We start from the raw sequence: 14,672 nt of genomic DNA on the forward strand, positions 1-14,672 counted from the left end.
GTTCATTTACAAATGTCGATCAACCTTTTAATGTTACTTTTGGAGGTAGGACTTTGTCCTCTCCAAGCCTCTGAGTCCGTTTTGATACAGGACCCCACTCTGTCCAATTGGCTGATAGCATAAGTAGCAAATCAGCCAATCTCATGGTAGCAAGTCGACTCATTTAGGCATCTAAATGTGTTGAAGATGATTTCTGATGCTCAAGCTGAGCAAAAGAATGGGAAAACAACTACAACTTTGTTTCTTTGTGTGTATATCAGACAATTCTAATGTATTAGGATGTTAAGATTTAGTCTTTCATTTTCAGAGAACAGTACCGAAAAAGAAGAGATACCCACTGAGTGGTGGTTGTATGGATGGAAATCCTTTGTTGATGTCAGAGGTCAGAGAAAGAGTGGGAAGTCTGGTTTGTGTGGATAGAAAGGCAACATAGCTACTAAGGGCAATTCCTGTTGCAATATTCAGACATTAGAGACAGAATTAGGTGTGAACAATGTGAAGGAACGAATCCATCCTGCCATGTCTCAGCGGTTAGAGTTGTTGTTCTTGGTGGTGTAAAGTAGTGGGGAATATTTTTCGGCACACTTTAGGATCATTAGTACCAACTGAACCGGTCAGACTGCCTAAGTATTCCTGCTGACCAACACTCTCGCTTTATGACCACATTGTACCCATCTCCTGAAGGCTGGGATGACGCACTAAGCCAAACTTCAGATCATCTCGTACTGGTTTCTAGAACACGATAATGGGTTCTCTGTACTCCACTGTCTTCCAAAGTCACCAGATCTCAGTCCAGCTGAACTGCTTTGGGATGCGTTGCAATGGAGGACCCACATCATGAACGTGTAGCCAATAAAACTGTAGCAGCTGCGTGATGCTGTCATGTCAATGTAGACCAAGCAACTCTTAGGAATGTTTTCTTCAAATTGTTGAATCTAAGCTGCGAAGAATTAAAGGGGTTCTGGAAGGAAACAATGGATCCAATTCAGCATGTTGTTGACTTTCTTGCACAGAATGCTGACTTGGCGTTTTAAGCTTTAAAACTTTGAGAAATATGAAACTTCATTGGTGAAATTTCTTGCTTTAAGACAAACAACAGAATGTAGAGAAAATCTAAGCTCTCTTTGGTAGATCAGGGCTTCACCGTTTGACAGATTTGACATAGAGCCTGTTTTCAGTAGCAGAAGCCGCACTTCACAGCTTCCTGTACGACTTCAGAAGTCAACTGCGATTGTGAATGATAACATCTTTAAAACGTTACTTTTTCTGTTTAAAAACAAAAAATGGAGGAGGAAAAAAAAGAAAAAAAAAACTACGTCCATCCCAGCAGAGGGCAGCTGCTGCCCAGCACACAACGCGTCCCCGGATTACTCACCGTGTCGTGGACTCCTGATGTCTGGCTGTGAAGAAACCCTGTCAGGGTCCAGCGAGACAAACCCGCGGCGCTGCTTATCCACCAAAAGCTGCTGAAAGGAAGGCAGACGGTTGATTAGCACTTCCTGTATTCAACACTGCTTGTGTGCCTTCTGTGGTTGAACACTTAGTAATGTCTTCCCTGACAGCACAGAGGCCAGAAAGCCTTCCACTCCGCTTTCTACTGGGGTAATGACACCGACTACAAATATTCCAGCAGGTACTTGAGCTGATTAGCAAAAAATGACCCATTTAAGATGACCTTATCTGACTCATCTTGAATGTAAATCTGTTAATATGACAGGAAACAGCCTCTGTGAAATCAAGACAGGGTTTTACTTTTGTATTTTTTTTTAATACTTCAGATCAAGTGACAGTCTTTGTTCAGCAGAAATGGTAGTCATGGAGCTCCTCAGTACTCAGTGGGCTCTGCGGGCCAGGCAGCCTCATCTGCTGTCAGCTGCTGCTTCTGAAAGAGGAAGCTCTGTTTATGTAAAGCATCGATGGTTTTTGATCTGCATTTTGATCACATGTAAAAAATAAAAAAAAATTTAAAGTAGGAACAATTCAGATTCAATTTCTCTGAGAGGAAGTGTGCACTGGTAGATCCCACAGAGGGTTTCCATGGAGACAATGGTGTGAATTTGTGAAGATGCTTAGTAAATCCTACACACTTACTGTAAATTGTTAAGAATAATGAGGTCATACGTTGTAAAGGAAATTCAGACATTTTTATAAAAGGAGAAGACGACAAGATAAAAATGTTCCCCGCAAAGTCAGGACGGTTTTGGGAAGTGAGAAATGATCAGTAATAAGGGAAAATCCAAATCAATCGCCGATTGTTTTGGAAAATAGTTTGAGGAGGTGTTCACAAGATGGAGGTCAACATATAAGAGAATAACTCTTTAAAGTCCTAGATATTGTTTTTAGTCATTCTCAGAAATTGTAGGTGTAAGAAAATGTTCTTGGGGATATTTTAAGAAAAACAATGGCAATATGCAAGACTATCATTATTTCCTTAGTTTTGGAAAAATTTGTTATGATCTGTTACCTAAACATTTTCAGGAAATGTTTTATGAAACGGAAAGCAAATGAAAATATTCTGTTTCACTGCAGCTGGAGTCAAAAATGGAACAAACCGAATATGGAACTAAAACAATGTCCAATCATTAATACATACAAAGCTAAGATACTCACTTTGCACTCAAATGTGAGTTTTTTCCTTCCTTTTTTCTGTTACTACTATTAGTAGCTTATTATTGTGATCTTACTATATTTATTATTAGTTTTCTCTCCCTCTCTCTGTTATTTTACACTTTACTGTTACGTAACACAAATTAAGAAGACTTTATATGTGCACATTGGTTAGAAGTTGGTAATTATTCTGATGCTGTTGTTATTTACAATTGTCATTATTACTGTTATTAATATCCATAGATTTTCTTGGCTGACGAGAGTTACTTTGTGACCATTTTGTCTATGTAGGGTTTTCCAAACCTCACAGGTAGCTGTGAAATTCTGGTTTCTCTTCTGCTCTGCCAGGAACAAACCTTTAATTCTGTACTTTTAATTCAATGAAAAGTTCTCCAAAAACCCAATTTGTTCTTCTGCACTCAGCATCTCCAAAGTTTAGTCCTGATATCAAACCAAAAGCAATAGATAATAAACAGAAAATAATGAAGTACAATTCCTGTTTCTAATTAGGAATTAGAAACAAATAAGAATTAAAACATTCATTCACCATAAACCTAAGTATTTTCTAATACTAAACAAAACATTTTCATGTGATTCTAATATAGTCAGAAATAATACAATTTCAAATACATTCATCATTAACTAAATTAATTCTAAAACAAGATAATAGAATTTTTAGTCAAAACATGTTATTAATAACTAAGAAAAATGTCTTACAAATTAAATGTTAGTGATTTAAAACATTTTATGTTATATTCAGTTTTTTTCACCATGTCAGATGTTAGTTTTGGAAGACTTCTCATCCTGGTTACGTGAACCGACCAAAGTTCCCTTTCTCAGAGTAATTCAAGTGATGCAGTTCAGCTGGACTGCAGTTCAGCTGGACTGAGTAAAATGTATTTGTTGGTTCTTTAGCCCTGTACATTGAACAGACACATGAATATTATGACATGATTTTAATTACAAATTTTTGATCATTATTGCATTTGTGAGTAATATAGTTTATTAAGTAGAAATGAGGAGTAGGATTAGATAAGCGTTCACTTCTTCCTACTCCTTTTCAAACAAAAGTAGTGGTGAGCTTTTGATCTTGGTCACGTATGCACATGTGTCCTCTGTCCTACTGATTGCTTGTTTTCTTGTTTTGAAAAACCCGTTTGAAATAAATAAATCAAACCAAAAATGACAGATCTCCACACTTTGAAATAAAAATCTTACAGAAAATGTCTGCGGACGTCAGGCTTTGTTGTGTGTTGCAGTTTTTAAACATTTATTTTTAACTTTAAGAAAGTTTCCATTAATGTCCAACAGCGTAAGACTGTTGCTTAACTTTACGTTTTATTTCTTTGTTTGGAAAATTCAGTTTTATCTGGAATGAAAAGCAGGTCAACATCAGAGTTATTGTGCAGTGCATAATGTCAGTGAACGTCCTCACAGCTGTACAAATACAAACGTGGTGGTGGAGAACTCAGTGATCAGCAGTGGCAACATGCTGACCCACGCTTGTCATGGAATCAGCTGACTCAGCTCTAATCCTCTCTCACACACACACAGACACACCACTAGCATGCACACTGGTTAGAGGTAAATAAAGGCTTTTTACCCACAAACCAGTTCCATTTTTTAAATAGAAATGCTCTTCACCTGCTTCTACACTTTTAGGTCCATCTGAAAATGTTACTATTTTAGTCAGATTATTATTATTTTTAATTATGCCTCTGAGGAGATGGAAATGTAAAAGAGATTTTTGCCTTTCAGCAGTTTGACGCCTACACTCAACTCTCTCACACCATCTCTCACAGTTTGTCATATTTCTGATAAAACGGGAGATAAGAAAGTGAATAACACCTTGTTGGAGAGTGATTTACTCCTTTTTTTTATGCATAATATTTCGTTCCCATGACATCACGGTTTTGAGTTTGCTACATCAAAGCCATTACAGTAAAAAAAAACAACAAAAAAAACAAAACAGGAATTCAAGAGAATTTGGAGATTCAATGTGGGTTTTATCTGATCAATTTAAAAAGTTATCAGAGCTATAAATGTGGTTTAGAACCTTAGGGTTAAAACTACCAGTGTAATAACCTGCTTTGAACAAAGACTACTGCCTATTCACTGAGGCAGGAGGAAGGTATTAGTGGCACAAAGGCAAACATTAATGCTAACGCAGGGAGTAGAAACTGAAATATGCTCAGGGAAGTCAGTACAAAAAAGTTTTTTATAGCTATTGGTACAAAAACTTGAAACCATTTAAAAATATACATATAATTTAAAAGCTACATTTATCTGTAAGCTCAATGGGCTACAGCTAGTCACTATTGCTCAGCTAAGCTAAACGGGTTAGCATATAGCGTGGCTAATTCGTCATCCCTCTTTCGCCTTTTATCGTATGATAAACATGCTGCCACAATCGAAAAAAGATAAAAGTAGTTAGCTTGGCAAAAGACAACAATTTCTATTGAATTGTTAATATGTCAATTATCTTTGTAAACTTTAGTAGCAGGCGAACAAACCTATAACCAAATAGTAAGGTTGTTGTTCTGTAAACTGGTGCTTTTAAGTTTCATGTCAGAAAAATGAACCGTAATCCTGCATCAAGTTGGGATTTGGACTTTAAAAATGCAAGGTTTCTCACCAACCCCAACCTCCAAATCCAATATGGCTGCCATGTACTTAAGAAAAGAGAACACTGACATACTAACAAGGTTATTTGTATTTCTGGTGGTTTTTATACCATCCAACCTTACATAGATTGCACATTACAATATGTTTGTGAAAATTCTCTTTAATGCTTGAATAAATATGGCAGAGACATACAGTGATATTGGCCTGTTTTGCTAATAGTTGGCCCTGATCACAACAGTTAATGTAACGTTTTTGGACCTGGATCACTGTTAAGTTGGATGTGACTTAATTTAAAGATCTGGTTATCTTCAGCTTTTTAACACATAGTGACTGACACTGAATGATCACAATATATTAGAGTTGAATAAATATCCCTCTCATCAAAACCTATTGTATTCATGACAGCTGGTCCTATGTTAATAAGTTTCAAAGTTTCACTTTGACTCCTCCAAACTTACAGCCAAATGGTTTAATCATTGTCTACCGTTTCCATAAACTTTTATTATCCTCTTTATTTTTAACATGGCACTTTTGTCTTGGCGAGAAGTCTCTCAAAAGTAAAATTTGGAATCTCAGAGGTACTGTCCGTGTTAAATTAAAATAAGATAAAAATTTAAAAAGAGTTGAAAATTCAAGTTTTCCACTTACATGGTTATTTTGGCCACTTGCAATATTGTAAGCTAAATCTTACAAAAATGAATCTGGTAAATCTGGAGCTAAAAAAAAGACGCTTAGAGTCAACATTTTTCCAAGTATTCTTGGTAATACATGGCTTTTAGTAATTGAGCTAAAACTCTTCATGGATTAATAATCGTTATTACTGAAACAGGAAAAACACAGTTTTGTTTAGGTCATTTACTCAGTGTTGTACTCCTTTTTGTTGAGATTTATAGCACTGTTTTTGGTCAAGTTTTAGAACGTTTTGTTCCAAGTTAAATATTAATTAATTTGTATTATTGAGTAATTACATTTTGTAGTACTTATTTTTTTATTGTACACATTTACTTTGTATTGTTATTATTATTGTTATGGCAATAATATTATCATTATTGGTTGTGGTAGTTTTGAGATAACACACCACACTTATTTTGTATATTTTAATTTTCATTTATTTTTTCTATCATATTGTTGGTAGCTGTCCGAAGAGCTTAATACTTTTTTGACCAGCAGAGGTCGCTGTTTACCAAGTAACTACATTTGAAGCTTTAATTGTCCTTCTTTTGAGGCGATGAAAGGTCAACTGCGCAGCCGCAATGAGTAAATCAATATAAATCCAATTTAAACCTAAAAGTAGTTTGTCTTCAAAATAGATCCTATTGTGTGAGTAAATAAATATTTAGTCTGACGTTTTTGCACCTTTAACAGGTACAGGAGGAGGAATACCAGAACTTGTCAAAATTAGGAAAAATGTCAGTCCTCTAACGTAGTGCTGAACTTGTATGAAAAAAACCACTTTACGTGCCAGCAAAACATCGACAACATTGTCAAATATCTTGTTTCTACATTTTTGAAACTGCACGTTTTAGAACTACTGGCCACAAATACACAGCGTGACAGCAGAGTTTTATTTTGAAGGTCAGCGCCGGACGTCGCTCTCTTCTCATATCCGCAAAACTTGACGTAACGGGCACACTGAGAGGAAGACGCGGCGCCGTTTGTTGGGAATCTCACCGCGCGACAGGGCACGGCACGGCAGGCTTTGGGGAAGTCGGTGTCCCGCTGAATCCGCGCTTCCCACCTGGATATAACCGGACGCACGCGTGGCGGAGAAGCGGAAAATTATGGCGACGTTGGGACCGGACTCGGCTCGCCCTCCCCTCGCCCAGCTCGGATCTCCTCCGTCTAACCAGCCTCACGTCGGCTGCGCGAACCTGCCTCCCAACCGGGGCTTGGAGCGCGCGCTGGAGGAGGCGGCGGCCAGCGGTGTGCTGAACCTCAGCTGCCGCAAGCTGAAGGAGTTTCCCCGGACCGCCGCCAACCACGACCTGAGCGATACGGTGGAGGCAGGTACGGTGCTCTCCGGGTTGCAATTTCTGAATTGAAGGGTCCTGAGAGATGCCACTAGTAGCAGGACTGCAGCGTTGGGATACACTGTTTACTTCCTGCGGTGACGTTTCCGTTATTCATAATGAACCCAGACATGTTTACACCTGAAGCTGCAAGGAGACAGGGAAGGCGTGTGTGTTTTGGCTACTTTTGCAGTTGTGCAATGAGTGAACTCGCCGATTTAAGCCTCGTAATTAATGACCTCGTGGGGAAACGACTGAAGGTCCTGCAGAAGGTTTATGCTAAACAGCAGTGGAAGTGGGCACTGGTTGCTAACAGTGGGCCTTGAGTGGAAATCCCCACCACTTCCTTCCTTTTTTTTTTTTTTTTTTGTCCATGTCCAGTTGTAAACAGGCACAGGAGGCATCAGGGACCCACACAGCGTCACATTGTTCTGAAAACAGCTGCTTCATGTGCACAAGTTTATGTGTATCAAGCAGTTCTTCCAAAAATATATTAGTTGCATCTTTTCTGCAAAGCTGCTCCCGTTGATCCTGAAAATGTATCTCCAGCTCCATATTCAGATCTACGCATACGTAGGGATGCACCGATCCACTTTTTTCACTTCCAATATCGATATCTGAGGTGTATCGGCTGATACCGATCTGATGCAGAAATCGGATCTAAACTAAAACATTTCTTTTTTTCAACAGATCTTCATGTAATGAATTACACATTTGTTTGATAACTCTGGACCAGAAAAGCACAGTTAAATCCACCCATTGCTTCACAAGCTTGGTCCAACATCCAACGTAAAACAAAAATAAGCAAACTGACTAAAACAATAGGTTGACTACTTTGGTCAAAAGTGTAAAAAGTAAACTGCAACAAACCTTCTTTTAAATGGTTTGTTGCAGTTTAGCAAACCTTTTGTTTCAAATGGTTTGAAACAAATGGTTTCAAAGCAAAACCATTTGTTTCAAAGCAAATGGTTTAAAGATCTGTTGATCTTTAAAGCAGATCTTTTAAAGATCTTTAAACCACTGGGCACATTGTCACCAATGTCTATTCTAGAATTTTCCTCCGATACGGATATTAATATCGGATTCCTGCATCTCTACATATTTAGCCTTGTAAAAGATATTCACACCTTTTTGAACTCATCCATGTTATTTTTCTCATCACTTTAAGGGAGTGACAATTTTGTCCGTCCTATTTTGCAAAATAACTCAGATTTTACGCAAAACTTCCGTTTGCATCTCGCCACAGATTCGTAACTGGATTTAGTTCTGGACTTTGACTAGGCCGTTCCAACACATGAATTTGCATTGTTCTATGCATTGTTCTAAGCTATTCCACGTGTTTAGCGCCATTGAGACACTAATCTCAAGCCCCTCCACATCCTCCTCCCCAAAAGGGTTTTTCTTCCAGCTGAGAAAAACTTGGGGTCACGGCGGTGAGATAGAACACGGGTCACCAACCCATTTGCAATTGAGGGCTACTTCACCAACATTGAATGATACTTGCAGTTTATTTTTAAATGTATCACTTGATGATTAATGTTTTTTGTTTCGCATTGGAACAGCTTTGAGGGGTTTCTGGTGTGATCTTTGGGGTCAAAGGGCACTCACTGTGTTGGTAGGACTGGGCATTTATATCATTTATCGTGACACATTTACTATATGACTTTCAGTCTGTTGTCATGATAAATTCCAGTTAATGTTGTTTAAATCCCCCCAAATCGTCTGTGTTGACATTTTTAAACTTGTACAATTAATTTCAATGAGAATATTAAAATATTTCAATAAATTTAAAGATATGATTACGTGCAGTTACTGTGTGCAGTTTAGTGTCACAAATCAGGCTTTTTTTACGTGACTAAAGTAAAGTATTGCAAATGGGAATGTTTTCCTGGAGCAGTATTCATGTTAGTGGGGCTATAATTGGTATGACACACAGTCATAACCAGACTGGTACCAGAAAACAGGAGTAATAAATAGTTATCACTTTTAGCATTTTGCAATAGTACAACAACATGTTGCAATAAAACTTTAGGTTCATGTCACCCGATCTTATGTGTTGGTTGTCCTGTCGCAATAAGCAATAAATGAATTGATCGCATGATAAATGAAAACAAATTCAATCGTATCCATTCGCATAGTTTATTGTTCATCTTTTTTCTGTTTCTTCTGAAAACTGGATGACAAAAGTCTTCAGTCTGGTGCTAAACCATTTTTTAAAGTGAAGGACAATTTTAATTACAGACACTCCACAATTCATTTTATTTGTTGTTTTTGTTTTTATGTATTTATTTTGGATGTTTAAAATATCTCCCAGATTCAGTGTTAAACATTCAATAGAATTTAAAGTTTATTGAATGTTGAGAATCCGATACTGAATTATTATACCTTTACCCTCATATGACTTGAAAATGGTCTGAAAACAACAATATTATCGTTTAAGCGCAATAATTTCTGGGACAGCGGAATTTGTGATTGTGACAGGCGAGCGAGGTGGGATTAATGTGCAAAGAAGAATTTTTCATAAAATTAAGAAAATTACGTATCTCGACTTAGAGGCTTCTGCAGATAATGCTGTGATACAGACTGCTACAGGAGATCCTCCCTACACTGCCTTCAGCATCCGTAATTTTATTTTATTTTTTTACTGAATTTAGCTTCGTCTAGTAACTAGCAAGCAGAAATAACTTTTCTCAAGACTAACTTAACGAAGCAGGTCGTGCTTCCTCATTCCTTTTCTGCGAAGCAGAGCCTGTAAAGAATGGGGGAAGAAAAAAACCTGCAACAGCTCAGTCACAACATTGCTCTTTAAAAATCTTAGCTGCTTCAACGTTTCCCGCATGTCCCATAATGCAGATTTGTTGCAATCCTGGTCAAAAACTCCTCACAGGAATTTATTTTAAAAAAACAAAAACATTCTAGTTGAATTTAAAAACAGATGTTGCTTTTCCGAGAAGCAAAACAAAATGAAATTCCTCTCCTCCCCTGGATGCGCTCCGCTCCCCTCAGAGCTGCGCAGACCGCGCCGTCATCAGCTGTGGAGCTGCTCTGACTTTATCTCAGCGCTTTGAAATGAAGCGCAGCTTACGTAAGACCAACACGGCCTAATAACAGAAACAGGACGGAGACTTAGAATTTTTTAGCCAAAGCAGAACGTGTCGCCTTTGTACAGCAAAATTTCATCTGATATTTGCTTGTTTTCAGCTGCAGCAAAGAATGCATTGTTTTTTGGGGGTTTTTTTAATTACGGAGTCTTAAATCCGGATCAGACCGCTCTGTAATTACTGACCTAAGTGCTAAGATTTGCTTGCAGGAAGCTTCCCTGCAGCGAGGCCTGATCCGGATCCCTCCCCCCCCAAGCCGTCGTCCAGCATCTTGTGATGCCTCATTCCTCACAAACCGATGGGAAAGCTGAGCAGGGAAACGTGTCGCCAAGCAGACTTCTGCAGCCTCCAGGGCGCAGATACTCGCATGCTTGGTGTAACTCACACCTAAACAGGAAAGAAAAGGTATGCGACTTGAAGCGAGGCCTGAGAAAAACGAGTGAAAATCTCTCTGATCACATGGTAACTGAGACCAACCCCCCTTCTCTCACCCCACACACCCGCCGATGAAACAAAATTAGCAGAGAAAGAGCAGAGTGAGTCACCGTGACCTGCGCACACGTGGGTTGGAGGGGGCTCGTACTCGCAGACCTGCATGCATAGAGTTCAACTTTAGTGTGCAGAGAAGAAGATGCAGCACATGCATGCAACTGTCAGCAGCAACACAAGCCTCGGCTTGTCTGGAAACACGAAGTAGAGCTGGCAACTTTAAACGTTCCTCCCACTGAGTCCTTCTGATTAGCTAAATCAAGCTTTGTTTGGTGGCTAGGTGGTCAAAACTGAAAGGAAGTGTGAAAATATGAACTGTAGAAAAAAGGAGGAGATATAACCTCTTTCTTTAGCTGCTGTTTGGCCTATTTCTTTATATAAATTATAATTATTAGGAATGCACCATATGTAAACTTGGTGTCATTATCCAGTATTGCTGTTACAGCCATTTACCCATATCGGTTATCAATAACCGATATGGGTAAATGGGTAAAAATCGGGTTAAAGGGTAAAATGTTGTACTTTACCTATTTACACAGTTACCGTTTTTAATATCAGCTCATGTTTTAAAAACATGAGTGACATTGGCTGATGCTAGAGGTGCAGAAAAAACGTAATTCTATAAAGAATTGAAATTCCTGATCATGGGACACTGAATCGATTCAGAATGCTCAAAAATCTATTTTAAAATGCATTTTAGACATGCGTCATATTTGAGTATGCCGCACATCGCATTACTCGTCCACTCGCCCACCGTGTGTATTTTGAGTAATTCTTTGATTATTATTTTTTTTATTATTATTTAAGGAAAAAACATCAAAGAATTACCAATTTGGTCCTGAATGCGACCTATTTTTGCAATAGTGCAACGAAAAAAAAAAGAGTTCATTTGAGAAAAAGTTTAAAAGTTAAGTCCAAAACTGAAAGTCTCCTTGTGGTTCAACGACAGACACACATGAAGCAAGACTTAGGATAGAAAATGAAAAGAAAGATTGGAAACTTTTTCTTCAACTTAAGCTCCAAAAGGTTTTTCCAGCACTCTGGTAGTCGGGCATCAACCTCTCAGCTTCTGTACAGTCATGGGCGTCAAACTCTTTCCTAGTCAGATGGTCAAACATCCTTATATTTCCTACAGTTTTGCTCATAAATTAAACGTCCCGTCTGGTTGCTTCATATTACACTGATGATATTTCTGTAGTTATATTTGTGCCTCCAACCTGAGACTGATGTGAGCTCATATATCTATGAGAACAAACAAAAATCACTCTCCTTCTCCTGCTCGCACTCAGCCCAATGTCTGCCTTCACTTTATAAGTGCTATAAAGGAACCACTTATAAACGGCTCTCTGGTTCTGATGCATTTAGAATTCATAAAATAAAATACATAAAATACATTACATGCTGACATGGATGCACTGCTCACCTGTTTCCTGTCAAAACTACTATTCAAAGAAAGGTTAAAAAAATCTGTAAAAACAAAATTTGACTCATTAAATTACTTTAAACACTTTTTCAGTAAGCTACCCGTCTTGTACAGTTGAAATAAAGAACTATATGTTTAGTAGGCTGTTAATCATTTACAAGTCAATACAGTTTTAATGGACAGTGGTTTATAAAAAAGTGAACCTGTGAAACTGCAACATTAAATGTGATGTCTGTCAAATTTGGTTGCACCTTGTTTTTCTGCTAGTGCACCTAAGAAAAAAGATAAACACACAGTGCAACTACTGCAAAACATTAGTCTACAGCTGTAAAAAAATCTTGACAACATTAATTAAAGAGACATTTTCAGATGTGATTTTCATAGTGTACAGCTTGACAAAGTGAAATTCCTTGTCTAAGTGGTTCTTTCAGCAGTGTTGGATGCTGAGCCTTCAGAGGGTTCAGAGTGTGCAGAAAGACTTGCTGCCTTGCCCTAAATGCACTGGATTTTCATCATGAAAAATTGAAGTCTTGAGATGGAGAAAACATGGAAATCCCTTCATATATGTTGGAGGAGCATTACTTGTACTTAGAAAGCGGACGCTCTGCTCCCAACCATAACGCCCGACTATATTTGGAACCTAAACCTCTTCAGAAAACCAGTTTTTGACACCACGAAAACCTCAAATTGCCTGTTGTTTATGTCACGAAATGGGTTGGGCTTGGGAACACTGGGCCTTTTTCCCACCTGATACTCCGGTGGATTTAGTTCAGATGCGGAGCTGCTGTGGTTCACTTTCACACTGCACTATGTCAAACAAATAAAATCCTTTGAAAAACCTGTTCACCTCCTCATCTGTGGAGGTGCTGCACCAAGAATCACCGAAGGAAATAACACAAAAACCTCAGAAGAAGACACTGAGCACAACTTCCTTTTTCACAAACCGGAAACAAAAATGGAGTGGCGTCAGATTTTAGCGGCTATAGGAGTTCGCTTTTGTTGTTGGTAAAAGACCATGATGCGTTGGTCAAGCCAGCGCTCGACTCTTGCATTTGTTTAGCTTGTATTTACCCAGAATTCCCCTTGTGATGGTCCGCTTTCTGCTTTTGGAGCGATCTCCAGTCCACTTAGCGTTGACATTCAAACTACTTCAGAGTTCACTTCAACTAAACTGAGACACAGACTTTTAGAGGGACCAGAAATCTATATTGTGGTCTGCCTCAGAGTTGAATTACATTCACACTTCCCCAAATGAACCAGACCCTCTAGACCAGGGGTGGGCAACTCCAGGCCTCGAGGGCCGGTCTCCTGCAACTTTTAGGTGTGTCTCTACTTCAACACACCTGAGTCAAATAATGAGGTCGTTAGCAGGACTCTGGAGAACTTGACTGCACTGAGGAGGGGATTCAGCTGTTGGATTCAAGTGTGTTGGACCAGGGAGACGTCTAAGAGCTGCAGGACACCAGCCCTCCAGGACCAGGATTGCCCACCCCTGCTCTAGACAAACAAACTAGAGTTTGAATAAAACTAACCAAACAGGACTGGTGAGGATGCACATGTAGTATCATGCCATTAGCAGATGTAAATCCAGTTTACTGACAAAGTGCTAGTGGGCAGGCAGTCTGAAGGCCCTGAGTTTTTGGAGTTGCCAGAAACTCTTGATCTAGATGGTATCTGTGGTGTCCAGGAACAGAAAGGTGTAAGGAGGTGATTCCCAAAAGCTGCCCGACCGGTCAGTCAGCTCCCACATGTGGTGGTATCAGCGCAGGAGCAACTGCCAAGCTGCTCAGGTTATCATGTAAACAGGGTAGTACTGGGGAAGTCCAATGATTCAGTCTGCCAGATAATCATCTTCAGGAATGCACTACTTTATGAATTAGTTTGAGTCGTGTTGTCTTTTTCTGCTAAACATCCTTACACTTTTTTGGGAACACACAAAGCCCAGAGCTGAAAACAATCTAGACTTCAGAGCAATTATTCATTCTAACAAATCAGCTGCCGCAGGTTCCCTGGAGCTCAGTTTGACTCGTTTTACATTCCTCTTGGGAGGCGGTGAGCTCAGATCGGCTGTTTGTTTCGCCAAAGATTACAGTCATCTCTGCATTTCTCACCAGATTTCACAAATTCAGCAGACTAGTTTGCAGATGCCGTGTTCGACCAGTTGTTTCTCTAAAATCCACTTAACATCCACTTCACCTTCAAATTGTTTCTTTCCAGAGCTGCTGCAGAGGAATGGAAACAGAAACTACCAGATGATTTTCAGTTAACAGGGTCGCCTGCTGTTCAGTCATATGTACGGTTATTACTGTCAGTTCCTCTGAGCAGTCAGTAGTTATTTACAGTGTTACAGTGTGTTTGTTTTTGTGTCCTTTTGAAGACCATGTGAGCGCATATGTGTGTGTGTGTGTGTGTGTGTGT

At 39.0% G+C, this 14,672-nt stretch overlaps 2 protein-coding genes across 8 annotated transcripts in view; one reads left to right on the forward strand and one right to left on the reverse strand.

Moving 5' to 3' along the window:
- Positions 1–2,000, reverse strand: part of rubcnl (rubicon like autophagy enhancer) — a 30,621-nt gene extending 28,621 nt beyond the window's left edge. For both annotated transcript variants that reach the window (XM_081599378.1, XM_081599373.1), the window contains exon 1: positions 1,376–2,000. The gene's annotated coding sequence lies outside the window, so the exon portion shown is untranslated. The remainder of the gene's footprint in view (positions 1–1,375) is intronic.
- Positions 2,001–6,828: 4,828 nt separating this feature from the next.
- The window catches only part of lrch1 (leucine-rich repeats and calponin homology (CH) domain containing 1), a 72,273-nt gene continuing 64,429 nt past the window's right edge, over positions 6,829–14,672 (forward strand). For 5 of the 6 annotated variants that reach the window (XM_081599412.1, XM_081599416.1, XM_081599398.1 and 2 more), the window contains exon 1: positions 6,829–7,239. In XM_081599412.1, the coding sequence (XP_081455538.1) occupies positions 7,014–7,239 (226 nt within the window). In that variant the 5' untranslated portion in view covers positions 6,829–7,013. The remainder of the gene's footprint in view (positions 7,240–14,672) is intronic. The other variant, XM_081599413.1, reaches the window with a different exon arrangement.

This window comes from Poecilia reticulata, chromosome 2, assembly GCF_904066995.2.
Source record: "Poecilia reticulata chromosome 2, P_reticulata-male-v2, whole genome shotgun sequence".
NCBI classification, from domain to species: Eukaryota; Metazoa; Chordata; class Actinopteri; order Cyprinodontiformes; family Poeciliidae; genus Poecilia; species Poecilia reticulata.